The sequence below is a fragment of the Bombyx mori genome, chromosome 2 (assembly GCF_030269925.1).
Source record: "Bombyx mori chromosome 2, ASM3026992v2".
In the NCBI taxonomy this organism is placed as follows: domain Eukaryota; kingdom Metazoa; phylum Arthropoda; class Insecta; order Lepidoptera; family Bombycidae; genus Bombyx; species Bombyx mori.
Genome location: NC_085108.1, coordinates 2309231 through 2323492, shown reverse-complemented (window position 1 = coordinate 2323492; position 14262 = coordinate 2309231). Strand labels below are relative to the sequence as shown.

At 45.1% G+C, this 14262-nt stretch overlaps 1 protein-coding gene across 2 annotated transcripts in view; it reads left to right on the top strand.

Moving 5' to 3' along the window:
• LOC101741961 (diacylglycerol kinase 1) overlaps positions 1 to 14262 on the top strand; it is a 114717-nt gene that overhangs the window by 75466 nt on the left and 24989 nt on the right. For both annotated transcript variants that reach the window (XM_004927366.5, XM_038015862.2), the window contains exons 4-5: positions 11171 to 11244; positions 13680 to 13791. In XM_004927366.5, coding sequence (XP_004927423.2) covers positions 11171 to 11244; positions 13680 to 13791 — 186 coding nt within the window. The remainder of the gene's footprint in view (positions 1 to 11170; positions 11245 to 13679; positions 13792 to 14262) is intronic.

Sequence of the window (14262 nt, the reverse complement as noted above, 5' to 3'; positions counted from 1 at the left end):
TTCCACACTTATAGAGAATATAGAGAAGAAGTGCACAATGTTAATTTTTTTTTAAATAATGCATAAAAGATACATTAAATCAATAAAGAAAACATTACACACACTACATATCATGTATTTGACGCACGCACGCATGCATACTATTTATTGTCAAACTTTTGTTCTTGACGTCTGTTGTCAATTTGAGAATAGATTAAATATTGTTTGTCTTTGTTAATATATTTTATAGTGTAGTCTTGGCGAAATTTGTGATTATAGAAGTATAAATTACAATCATAATAGTGTACAAACTTACAATTCCAATTAATTATAGTCAAATTTCGACTACTGCGGGACCTCTAGTGCTAATTAAAAAGCCATCAGCAAGTTACGACTCCTATTTGTGGTTCTTGATTTCAAACGCTTATTTAGAAAATCTATCTGAGAGAAAGTGAGGACCATGCTTAGCGGCTTGCAAGGATCATGCTTAGTGGCTTGCAATTGGAGAGGCCATGTCGAGCAGTGAACTGTTATAGGCCGATGATGATGATGATGTTAAATTGAAAGGTTGATATATTTTTAAGCATAAATCGTCTTCACGCATTAAAACTGTATAATTTCAAAACTTACCTACTAATTTTACAGGTGAGTGTTTTAAAGGTATAACATATAATCTATCTTCTATCTCTATATATAAAAATGAATTGCTATTCGTTAGTCTCGCTAAAACTCGAAAACGGCTGGACCGATTTAGCTAATTTTGGTCTTGAATTATTCGTGGAAGTCCAGAGAAGGCTTAAAAGGTGAATAAATATGAAAATGCTCGGAATTATACAAAAACAAACAATTTTGATTGATATTTTGATATTTTTTATTTGATTATATTTGAATTTTGATATTTTTTATTTTTTACCAGTTACATTATCTGACTTTTAAAGTAAGATAAAATTATGTATTAATTTTGATAATAGAAGTCAATATATAGTTAAACCTAAAAGAAAACGTAAAACTAAACTACGCTCTTTTGACATTATTTATGAGAAAAATACTGGTGATACCAAAAGTTTAAGAATAATAACTCAATTTCGAATATTTTTGGAAATTGTACACTTTTAATACGAAAAGGCGAAATATACTTTATTTGGTTTGCCTGACTGGAATGAACGTATGTTTTCAGAGAACATTAAAACGCATTTGACGAGTAAGTCGAATTAAAAGGGAGGAAACAATAGAGACGATGTCTCTAAGCTACATACATCTATATAGCATTATTTTAAAACCCTTCTAGTTTTGGATTCTTCTTCTCCATCGCTCCCTAATTGCTGAGGATCGTGACTCCGTTTTAGCTTGTCGACTGTCAGCCTCCATCGGTTCCGGTCAGTTGCCTGGTGTAGTGCAGCGCTAAGTGGTCCGCTGGTTTGCTCGGAGATCTGGTCGGACCAACGTTTGGGGCTCCGGCCTCTAGGACGTTTTCCTTCTACTTTCCCAGTGACCATCAGACGTTCCAAGTTGTCTACACCTCTGCGGTCTAGTTTTGAAACGTCACCTTTTTTTAATAGGGTAGCTCTGAAATGCTTCGGGATAGAAATACGCCCAATTTCACAAGTGTGTCTTCAAAATACCTAAGCATTCATCTCGTTTGGAAATGTTCAGTCACAAATTTACAAAGTGTGTCCCCGACTGGTGGTAGGACCTCTTGTGAGTCCGCGCGGATAGGTACCACCACCCTGCCTATTTCAGCCGTGAAGCAGTAATGCGTTTCAGTTTGAAGGGTGGGGCAGCCGTTGTAACTATACTGAGATCTTAGAACTTATATCTCAAGGTGGGTGGCGCATTTACGTTGTAGATGTCCATGGGCTCTAGTAACCACTTTACACCTGGTGGGCTGTGAGCTCGTCCACCCATCTAAGCAATAAAAAAAAAAAAACTTTAGATACGATCTCTTCACGCTACAAATATTCATTATCAATGGGACGGAATATCAAAGATTAAGTGATCTAAGTTGCTTTGAACCTAACGGAACAAAGAAGATCGGTCGGTCTTCGGCTTAGTGATCAAATACAAAAACAGAAAGCAAATCCAATTGACACATAACCCAAAAGTGTAATAATAATAATAAATAATAAATATTTACTAACAATCACGCCACGTTAACTGGTCCCGTGATAAGTTCGTAAAGAACTTGTGTTACAGGTACCAGATAACGGATATAAATGTAACATTTTTATTATACACATACATATATTTAATATACATCCATAACCCTGGAAAAGACATTTATATTTATCATACAAATATCTTCCCTTGGCGGGATTCGAACCCGCAACCCCCTTGTGTAGTGACCATGCCACTTACCACTACACCAGACGGCCGCTAATGAAGATGAACACGTGCTATAGGGTAGTTGCTGTAAAGATAACAGATTTGGGATATGATGACAAAGTGCCACAGTACACACTATATCCGTAGTTCAAATGCATTCTGACTCAAACGTAATGCGGCTTTGTGCCAATAGTAGACAGGTTTTTTTGTTTATTTATTTATTAGGCTCACAATACACATCACAAGTTTTTTTTTATTGCTTAGATGGATGGACGAGCTCACAGCCCACCTGGTGTTAAGTGGTTACTGGAGCCCATAGAGATCTACAACGTCAATGCGCCACCCACCTCGAGATATGAGTTCTAAGGTCTCAGTATAGTTACAACGGCTACCCCACCCTTCGAACCGAAACGCATTACTGCTTCACGGCGGAAATAGGCGGGGTGGTGGTACCTACCCGTGCGGACTCCCAAGAGGTCCTACCACCAGTGTTCAATTTCATCTGAGCAGTAATAAGGAGGATAATAGTACCACCTATCGGTGAAAAAATCCCGCAGTCTTAGCATTAAAAGGCCAATTATTGTGTACCCTTTTGGACCAGAACCAAACTGGCAACTGGAGACCTTAGAACTTATATCTCAAGGTGGGTGGCGCATTTAAGTTATAGATGTCTATGGGCTCCAGTAACCACTAAACACCAGGTGGGCTGTGAGCTCGTCCACCCAACTAAGCAATAAAAAAAAAAGGTATAGCCATTGTAGATTACAACTGAAAATTCAACCTCACGTACCAAGATAGGTGCTAACGCTCAAGCAAGTATTTAACACTAAATTGGCTGTGACTAGAGCAGCAAAAAAAACTAAACCCTATTACCGCCATCCTTAAACTAGTACGCATAAAAAAGGTAATTGTCAACAGTGCCGTGGATTTAAAATGGCGGCCTACGTCGTTGCCTAGCAACCGTAAGATGCTTAACGACGAGATCTCGTACGGACAAAAGCTTTACGGTTTACTCAACTTAAAAGCCCCTTTTAAAATAGATCGTTCTTGGAAAACGCATTGTGGAAAAATGAAAGATTTTCGCCAAGTTATTTTGCTTGTGGGATTTTATTACCCACACCAGCAATTTTATTGGATAATGCTAATGTTTGTGCCGTCCTCTGAGAAAAGCCATTTAGAAACATATTATACATATTTCTTTAACAATACTCTAACGGCTTTATTGTGATTAGACGAAGTTTTATAACATGGTTACCAGACCCTACAAACATCAAAAGGACAATGTCCCCTTTCTAATACCCATCTTCATTTTTACTGGTGGTAGGACCTCTTGTGAGTCCGCACGGGTAGGTACCACCGTCCCGCCTATTTCTGCCGTGAAGCAGTAATGCGTTTCGGTTTGAAGGGTGGGGCAGCCGTTGTAACTATACTGAGACCTTAGAGCTTCTATCTCAAGGTGTGTGGTGTATTTACGTTGTAGACGTCTATGGGTTCCAGTAACCACTTAACACCAGGTGGGCTGTGAGCTCGTCCACAGATCTAGGAAAAAAAAACCATGTAAGTCGTAGGTAGAAGTCTCAATTGTATAATGAGTCTAGCAAAGTCTTATTTTACCGAATACCCTTTACGTGAATTCAAAACAATGTTAAACCAAAGAGACACTTAAAATCGTAGCAACAGTTAGAAGCTTTACAAAGCTCTCCTGTCTTGGAATTAATGAACGGACTTATCTTTACGTTTGCTCGCTTCATAATTTATGTAGTTCGAAAGCTCACGAAGCTTACACAGCAAAGCTTTGTGCTACATTCTTAGTTTAACTTAATGCTTTTTGAAATCGCTTGAATTATTAATTTGTCTATCCTCATATCCCCTTTTCAATATGGCTTAAAATAAATTACCTCGTAACTCAAGATGGGTGGTAATTTTCCTTGAAATATGGATACCGACTGCACACCTAACCCCAGGTGGCCTATGAGCTTGTCAATCTATGTAATGAAACAAAAAGTTGATAAAATATTCAGCCTGCTTCTAGAATATTGGATTTGGTCCTCTTTTTTTGTTTATTGCCCTTGTAGGCAGACGAGCATACGGCCCAGCTGATGGTGAGTGGTTACCGTCGCCCATGGACTTCAGCAATGCCAGGGGCGGAGCCAAGCCGGTGCCCACCGCTTAATACTCTCCACAAGCCTCGTTTGAAGAAGGTCCTTAAACAAGTGAAGCGGTTAAATATTTATGATTGACAATGGTTCCTACATCGCGTGGAGTATTGTTTCTTCGACTCCAGATAGAAGAGGACCATTCGGATTGTCCACAACATCGATCTCAGAGAAGCCTTTGAGCCTATACAGGAGTTTTGATTTTTCCATTTCCACGGGAAAAATTATGTGTATTCTTGTTATGACCCCGTCTTCTCATTTTTAGCGTTGCCCCATCTGACACCAGAATAAGGTTGATCCAAATAACCAGATCGTGCGTTCATTCACAAAGCATTTAAGAATTTTTGGAAAGATTGAAAAAAAAATTTAGAAATCGTCCTCAGAGATAAGCTCGATGGGACCAATGGTGTTCGCGACGGACATAGATAGTTTCAAAAATAGATAGAAAATATAAGATTAGAATAAGATATTCCCGAACGGACATAAATGATTGAAAATAGTTAAATAGATATTGTTCGCGATGCACATAAATAGTTGTAAAATAATAGAAAATGTCCGCGATAAATAAATAGAGAATAAATAGATAATACGTTAAAACAGAAATGTCCGTAAATAGATACACTAGAATAGGAATATGTTCGCAAGTACAGCTAGATTTAATAGAAATAGAGATAGACAGTATGTTAAAAATAGTTAGCATACAAATGTAAATAGAAATAAGTTAATTTGTAAATGTGTTTGTAAATAAAGATTGGTCCTCGTGGTCTTTAATTTGGCGTGGGAACGCAGGAGCGAGTCACAATACGGGCGACTAATAGAGCGACTAGGCAAACAATAGGCGAGCGAGGCGGCCGAGAGAACAATAGACGCCCACCGTGCTCGGACTCATAATAGCGCTGGCCGAGTGCGTGTGGGCGACCATAAATAAGGGGCCTACCTCGCTGCAAATTGTACGAGGATGCCGAAAGGGGGGACTACTGCGTGGTCGGCCCCAACGAACCCACCCACGTTCCAACGTTGGCCCGGTACCAACCGGACGTCTTGGACGTGTGTGTTCACAAGGGGCTACGGTGCCCTCTAGCGATAGAGGCACTGTACGACCTGAGTACCCCTCACCTACCGATCTTGGTCACGGTGGGTTTGGGGCTCACTCGGGTCGCGACATCCCCTCTCAGGCCTAGGGTCGACTGGCAGTCCTTTACGGGACTGCTGGCCGACCAATCCTTGTTTCAAGACCCGTCTACCCCTGATGAGGTCGACACGGCGGCTTCCCGTCTCGTCGACACCATCAGGGGAGCCCTGGACCAAGCGACGACTCTGGTACCCAGCGGGGGGCCCAGAGCGGAACTCCCGGTGCACCTCAAGACGTTAATTCGTCGGAAGAGGGCACTGAGGAGGCTCTGGGCGACATCTAGGTGTCCCAGGATTAAGCGCGAGCTAAACGGTGTTTTACACCGTTGGCTCGTGCTGAAGTCCTGGCCAACTCGCTGGAGCGGCAGTTCACTCCGAATGTCTCTGCACCCTCGATGGTTGCATTCCATCGGGAGGTGTCAGAGGGCGTAATCCAACTCCTCAAACCGGAATCGCCGGGAGTCGAGCTGGGAGGTGACGATCTAGTCACTCCCAGGGAGGTGCGCCTCCTCATCAAGCTGATGAAGAGGCGCAAAGCCCCCGGCGAGGACGGTATTCCCCCCCTCGCCCTACAAAATCTCCCTCCTTCAATCGTGTCAGCAATGACACGATTGTTTAATTCCATTCTCAGGGTAGGACACTTCCCTGGAACTTGGAAATTGGGCAAGATTATCGTCTTGCCCAAACCCGGCAAGGACAGGAGAAAGCCCTCCAGTTACCGACCGATTACCTTGCTGTCGCACGTGGGCAAGTTGTTCGAGCGGCTGCTCCTGAGGAGAATATCGCCGTATATTCTCCTCAGGCCGGAGCAATTCGGCTTTAGAAGCGGCCACTCGACGACTTTGCAACTGACCCGTGTCCTGCATCACTTGGCGGACCGGCGAAACTCGCGCCAATACACGGTCGCGGTCCTTCTCGATATCGAGAAGGCCTTCGACCGTGTGTGGCACGAGGGGCTGGTCCACAAGCTGCGGGACGCGGGCCTACCGCACGCTCACGTGCGACTGCTCGGGTCGTATCTGGAGGGCAGAACCTTCTTTGTCGCGGTCGAGGGCGCACGGTCTTCCGTGCGTCCCATTACGGCCGGGGTTCCCCAGGGTAGTGTCCTATCACCTATCCTATACGCCCTCTACACTAATGACATCCCCACACTGGAGGGTCACCTTCGGGCGTGGGAGGAGGACGTGAAGTTGGCCTTGTTCGCTGACGACTCGGCCTACTTCTCGTCCTCTCCGTTCCCCTCTGCAGCCATTATGAGGATGCAGAGGCTTTTGGATTTACTGCCCCAGTGGCTGGACCGTTGGAGAGTCGCGGTCAATGTGGGAAAGACCGCGGCCTTACTCTACGGTCCGGTCCGTATCAGAGTCGTCCCAAAGAAACTCAGCCTCCGAGGTGTGAATGTCGAGTTCAGGACCACGGTCCGGTATCTCGGATGCGACATCGACCGCTCCTTGAGCATGGTCGCGCACGTCAACCGAGTCATCGGTCAGACTCGCGCGGCCAGGTTCTTGTTGCGGCCGGTGCTTGCGTCCGGGCTTCCGACCAGGACCAAACTCGCCATTTACAAGACATACGTCCGTTCCCGCCTCACATACGCTGCTGAGGCCTGGTATCACCTGTTGTCGCCGTCCCAGCGATCTAGGTTGCAGGCCCAGCAGAGTCTTTCCCTCCGCATTATCGTCGGGGCCGGGCAGTACGTCAGAAATGACGTTATTGCCCGGGACCTAGGTGTGGAGTCGCTCGTGGAGTTTGTGACTAGGCTCGCCCGTAATATGTACGAGCGAGCCGAAAATGGGCCCCATGAGCATCTCCACAACATAGCCCCGCTGCACGCCAGACCACCGGATGGTACGGCGTTGCCGCGGGAGCTATTGGTACCCCCGACGATCATTCGGAGTTAAAGCTCCTCGCCGGCTGTGAGGCCGGGGAGGACCTATGAGCGCCCCTCTCGGAGCTGAGTTTCATCAGCCTCTAGTCCCACGCCTCTTGCCCGTTTGGCGGGTCTCCCGTATGGGGACCGCGGCTGCACCCCGTAGGTGCAGCCTCATTTCCATTAGGGGCTTTGACCCTACCCCCCACCCCCTTTTGGGATGGGGTGTTCATACCCGCTACAGTCCTCCCTCCCATCAAAATTGTAACAATGGGGAGAGGAGGGGGAGGACTCTAGCGAGGAGTGCGGCTTGCTCTCTCCCCCATGCTAGGTTAGATTAGGTTATGTTAGGTTAAGTTAGATTAGGTTTAGGTTTAGGTGTGACGGCGCGCGCTGCCCCGGCACTCCACGGAGTGCAGGAACGGCGCGCTGCTGTCACTTAGATGTAAGTTAGGTTAAGTTAGGTTTACTTTAGCTTAAGTTAGGTTAATATTAAATTGTAAAAAAAAAAAAAAAAAAACCATGGTGGAGAGAAGCGGCCGCCCCCTGCTGACGACGAAGAAGATAGAAGAGAAGGAAGAAAGAAGAAAAAGCGATCCCACCCAACATCACAACTCCAAGCCTGCTTCACTCAGTCCTGCAGCGCACCACCCCTGCCTCGATAGGCGGGGAGTTATATGCCCGGGCAAAGGGGTTTCCCCGAGGCCCGCTCCGTGCCCCCGCAAGGGGGTACGACGACCCCGACTACTACTGCAAATTGAGTTCGAGACAGCGAGCCGACGAGTCAAGACCTCTCCAGAAGAAGAGGAGAGAGCCGTCGCACAAGAAAAGACTCGCTCCTACGCCCTGCGCCGGTCAAGCCACGAGGACCGTGTGAACGCCATACTTGAAGCCTTCGTTATTTTCCTCGAACCAATCCCAGCACCCGTTCCGCGACGGCCACTGCGGCAATACTCGAGCCACCACGTTTCAACGAGTAAGAAGTCTAAAAATCACACGTGGTGGCCGAAACCTGAGCGGTGGCCGTCCGGAATAAATGGCTGTGCCGAGTCAATAAGTAACCACAACAAGAACTGTAACCTGGTCGTCGTAGATGAAAAAAATATCTTTGTTTCGCTTTTGGCTATAACTTTTACAGTTTTTTGATGTTCCTTTAATAAGAACGCATAGGTATTTCGTTAGTAGGTTTTTTTTTAGATGGGTGGACGAGCTCGCAGCTCACTTGGTGTTAAGTAGTTACTGGAGCCCATAAACATCTACAAAGTAAATGCGCCACCCACCTTGAGATATAAGTTCTAAGGTCTCAACTATATATTAGTTACAACGTCTGCCCCACCCTTCCAACCGAAACACATTACTGCTTCACGGCAGAAATAGGCAGGGTGGTGGTACCTACCCGCGCGGACTCACAAGAGGTCCTACCACCAGTAAAGTGTAAGTAAGCAGAATTGCGATACCTCCTACCATTGGTTTTAAGCCTTTAAGTTGCTGTTTAATGATCCCAAATAGTGGCGGTTCTCGATAGCATAGGTGACCTAACAGATGCTTCTGCATATAAATCGTCAGCGCAACCACGACCACTCTAACAAGAGGGTCCGTCTGAGAAGAAGATCCTAAATAAGTTGTATGTCTTTCCTGGCGTTTCGTAAACAGAGGGGGAATCAAACATGGCGCTTCGGCAATAGACACCCGTTGCTAGGCGACGGATGGAACCGTCCTGTATAGCGCGGTACAAGATTAGTTAACGTTTTTTTTTGTAATTTCCGCTGAGATTTTGGTATTTTATACCGTAGAGAAAACTTTTTGGTGTAATAAAGGGATGTCTCAGTGCCAATTTTCTTTCCAATGCAAACTCTTACTTTAATGTATTTTTTACATTTATTTAATTACTAAGGTCGGCAGATAAGCTGTTCACTTCGTTTGAAGTGGCTATTAGAGTCCATAAACCCCAAAATCGTGATTATTTTATAGCTTAGATAGGTGGACGATGTCACGTGTCACCTGGTGTTAAGTGGTTACCGGAGTCCACAAAGATCTACGATGTAAATTCCGCCATCCATCTTGAGACGTAAGTTCTAAGATCTTAATAAAGACAGTACAACGGCTGCCTCACCTTTCGAACCGAAACGCATTACTGCATCACGGCAGAAACACGGCACTTTTGAAAAATAATAAATAAAAATCGCATATTCACCTGACCCTAAATTAGGATTCCCTGTGCTATGGATACCAGAGACTGACATGCATACTTATATAAGTTTAAATATATACATACATACATAGATAATAAACACCCAGACAAACAGCGAAATAACTTGTTCATCACACGAATGTTTTCTTGAAGTGGGAGTAGAGCCCACGACCCTCGGCACAAACGTCAGAACCACTAACTACTGCACCATCGAGTCAGACAACAATAATTGCTAAAAAAGCAAAACCTCTTTTTTAGTAAGGAAAACCACGATTTCTGTACCGCGCCACCTGATGTTTGTAATAAGATTGTATCGATTTGTTTCCAAAATAAACTGCTCTCTTACGTTCCCTTAAAACTTTGCCTTCGTAAGGCTTTATCTGGGATGTACTCTCGGTAGAAATTATAAATTCCATAAGCAAATCCTACAGATAGGCGCAATTTAAAACAACGCTTCCGTAGGATAGCTCACTCTAACCGGCGCCATTTAGGCGGGCTTCGGATAGCCTGCCGACCGAGAGGGCTGGTGGTCGTGGCGCCGACAACCGCCGGTTCGGCGTCCCGAGGGGGAGGGTGATGGGAGAGATGTGCTCCGCACTAAACGCTTCACTTTCCTCCCTTTGCCTCTTCATGAGTTCTGTCTCATGCGAGGTTTGTGCTCCGCCCTCTATCCCCAGTGGAGGGCGGAAGTCAGGCGATTTCCTCCAGACCAAAAAAAAAAAACGGACGTCTGATGTACATACATATAAGCTGTTGTATATCGATGATTGAACAGCGCAAACAAAACAGAACTGTTTTTATTTGATGACGAAAGGATTACTGGCCTTTCCAGTTTCACCAGGACAGATGGGCGAGCAAAGGCTGAGCCAGGAAGCGTGGGATTAGCTAACAGCTGCCCGAGCGCCTCCAGAGGAGACCAAATAACTCAAGGGCGATTACTGCGTGAATGCGCGCTGAGAAGATAAGTCGAGAACCTCAGCGGGCTGATGCACGGGTTAGGTTGCACGTCGATTGATTTGCCGGGTTCGATGAGTACGGTTTCCAGGGTTAGCCTGCTCTTAGTGCTAGAGCTGAAGGCGTCTAATGCTAGTGTTAATAAATCATATGGATTCGTAAGGACGTGAATAGATAAATTATGTTTGCTTTCTTGTTATATACGCAGCGTTACACGTCCAAGTCGGCAGACTTGTGAGTCCGCAAGGTTAGGTACCACCACGCCTATTTCAGCCGTGAAGAAGTAATGCGTTTCAGTTTGAAAGGTGGGGCAGCCGTTGTAACTATAGTGAGACCTTAGCACCTTATCTCAAGGTGGGTGGCGTCATTTACGTTATAGATGTCTATGGGCTCTGGTAACCACTTAACACCAGGTGGGTTGTGAGCTCGACCAACTATAAAGGCAACAAAAAAAATTACGGGGGAGATTTTCGTCTTGAGGAAATGGCGCCGCTTAAGAAGAATTTTGTGAATTAATGTAAGCCTTTTGAGAATTAGTATAATTAATCTTAAAAATTATTGTTCCAGGATATTGACTATGAGGGGTTCCGGTGGTTTCTGGACACGTTCCTCGAGGTCTCCACGCCTGATGAACTCTCTAGGTAAAAAACATTTATTACGGAATGGGAGTGCAATTTCACTGCTGCGAAAAACCGGCAAAAAACTCAGAGCTTACGACGAGCAAAGGAGCATACCACCTACTTGGTTGTCATTGGTTAGCGTCGCTTATGGGCGTCAGCGTCAGCAAACTTAAGCCTACCACTGAGCATTCATATGCATATCTCATTTGAATATGCTATATATCATACAATTTACACTACATTATTCTACATTATTATTGAAGTCGTCGTGGCCTAAAGGATAAGACGTCCGGTGCATTCGTATCGAGCGATGCACCGGTCGAATCCCGCAGGCGGGTACCAATTTTTCTAATGAAATACGTACTCAACAAATGTTCACGATTGACTTCCACGGTGAAGGAATAACATCGTGCAATAAAAATCAAACCCGCAAAATTATAATTTGCGTAATTACTGGTGGTAGGACCTCTTGTGAGTCCGCACGGGTAGGTACCACCGCCCCGCCTATTTCTGCCGTGAAGCAGTAATGCGTTTCGGTTTGAAGGGTGGGGCAGCCGTTGTGGCTATACTGAGAACTTAGAACTGTATCTCAAGGTGTGTGGCGCATTTACGTTGTAGATGTCTATGGGCTCCAGTAACCACTTAACATCAGGTGGGCTGTGAGCTCGTCCACACATCTAAGCAATAAAAAAAAAAAAAATTTGCGGAGGCTCACATAGATGGCTTTCACGCGATCATTCGTAAGCGCGTGGCCTCCGCGTGGTATCGGCTCCGGGACAGCTCGAACAGCCTCCTGGCCGCGATAGGGAGTCGCTATTGCTGCCCTATACTGAGGCACTGGAATGAAGTCCATGTTGGCTCAAGACCAGCCATGGTCAATGTAAAATAAATAAAATGAACTGCTTTTTTAAGATTTTGTATTACTAACACTTCATATGGAATTTAATTCTGAAATAAAATTTATTATTATTATTATTAAAACACTACGTATCATTATATTATAATGGCATTTTTTTTTAGGTTAATATTAAATTTGGGTGTCTGGCTTCGACGGCGCCTCGTTAATTGATTGAATAGAAACACTACACTATACACAGTTCTTGTTGTTGATTTCCCAGAGAATGTTTTCATTATGGCACTATTATAATAGGACTAGTAGCCGTCCGAGAAATAAAACATTTCGGTTTCTTTTATTCGTCATCCGACAAGTATTGCGCGAACTTAAAATGTTTGTGTGTTTGTTTGTTCGCGACAAATGTTTTATTTTAACAGGTTAAGAACCGGAGCGGTCCCTATGGAGGGTTCCATTATTTTGCCAAAACAAAATTAGCGGTCTCTTGGGACCGCCACAATTCACCTGCCTAAAATACCCCCGACCGCAAGTTTTCTATTCAATGTAAGAAACGCGAACCGCCATGGCTCATCTAGGCTAGTAGCTATAACATATTGAAGGGGGAATATTCGACAATACAATTGCATATTCAAAAAACTAAAAGTAGGAATAGCTTATTTGAGTAATTCTTTAGCCATAGGTATGAATTTAATTACTTTTGGCAAAAATCGCTAAGAAATCTCGGTCCTTAACCTGTTAACTTGAAACTCAAGACACCTGGCGCGCTAATTGTTTTACGGAGCAAACCAGGATTACTGAACTAGATATCACACGTCAATCGGATTCTCCTGATCCATTAACAGTACTTTTAGCTACCTCAAGCACAGGTCACCGTTCTTGTCGAACCTGTCGCTTGCGACAAAAAGTTTGGCGAGTAAATTAACCCACTGAGTTTCTCGCCGGATCTTCTCAGTGGGTCGCGTTTCCGATCCGGTGATAGATTCTGCGAAGCACTGCTCTTGCTAGGCCAAGTGTTAGCGACGTCCTCAGGTTAGAGCCCCTTGAGCTCACTTACTCGTTCTGCGAATCTAGTATAACCCCTGGAGGTTACTAGACTAGGTAGGAAAAGAAGAGCTAGGTAGTTTGGTCAATAGTTTTAACTGGTCCCCTTCTTTGGTCTATCTTCTTTTTCCTACCTATGCTGATAGCCTTGAGAGGCTATTTCAGTTTCGCCCTGTGTAGGTGAGCTCGCGGGGCTCAAACCGGAGTGTTGCTAACACTGACCCTAGCAAGAGCAGTGCTTCGCAGAATCTACCACCGGATCGGAAACGCGAACCACTGAGAAGATCCGGCGAGAAACTCAGTGGGTTGTGTCTATGGGTTAATTCGCTCGTCGAGCCCTTCGTCGCAAGCGATGGGTTCGACGAGGACGGCGACCGGTGCTTGTAGTGCCTAAAAGCACCGTTAATGGATCAGGAGGATCCGTAATGACGTGCTTTGGGCGACGCCGACGGTTTACCATTCGGTATACAGGGTTGGGTACGTAGTTTCCAGCGGCCACAACAAGAGGGTTCTCGTGTCGTGCCGCCTACTTCTGGTCTGACTATTGCTTATCCTATTATAGACATTTGTTCCTGTCGTTTGTTCGGCGAGATCGCAGACCAGCGCTGCGGGAGATGGCGGCTGCTAGTTCCACTACCGCCTGCGCAGCGGTCACAGCCCATGCTGACCATCAGGTACAGAGAAGAGCATCGGAAATTGTATTATAAACGCAAACCTATCATTTGTATACTAAGCACTTTTAAAATTAACTGACGGTCCCCTTTCGGTTGAATTATTGTCGTTTTGGATTTAAATGAGTAGTATGAACCTTGTCCGGACACGGAAATAGCGCCGCATCATATATTTTTTTATTGTCCTTGCAGGCAGACGAGCACACGGCCCACCTGATGGTGAGTGGTTACCGTCGCCCATGGACCTCAGCAATGCCAGGGGCAGAGCCAAGCCGTCGCAAAAGCCATGAATAAAAAGTGCTACGCGTTATATGGTATTTGAAATATCAAGACGTTTTTACACAGAGCTGTTGAAACATCGACTGGGTTCATTCCAGTTCTTTTAAGTTGTTTATGTCCATGGGCTCCGGTGACCATTTAATACCTAGCGGGCTGTAAGGTCGTCCAGCCATCACAGCCAGCTCACATCCTATC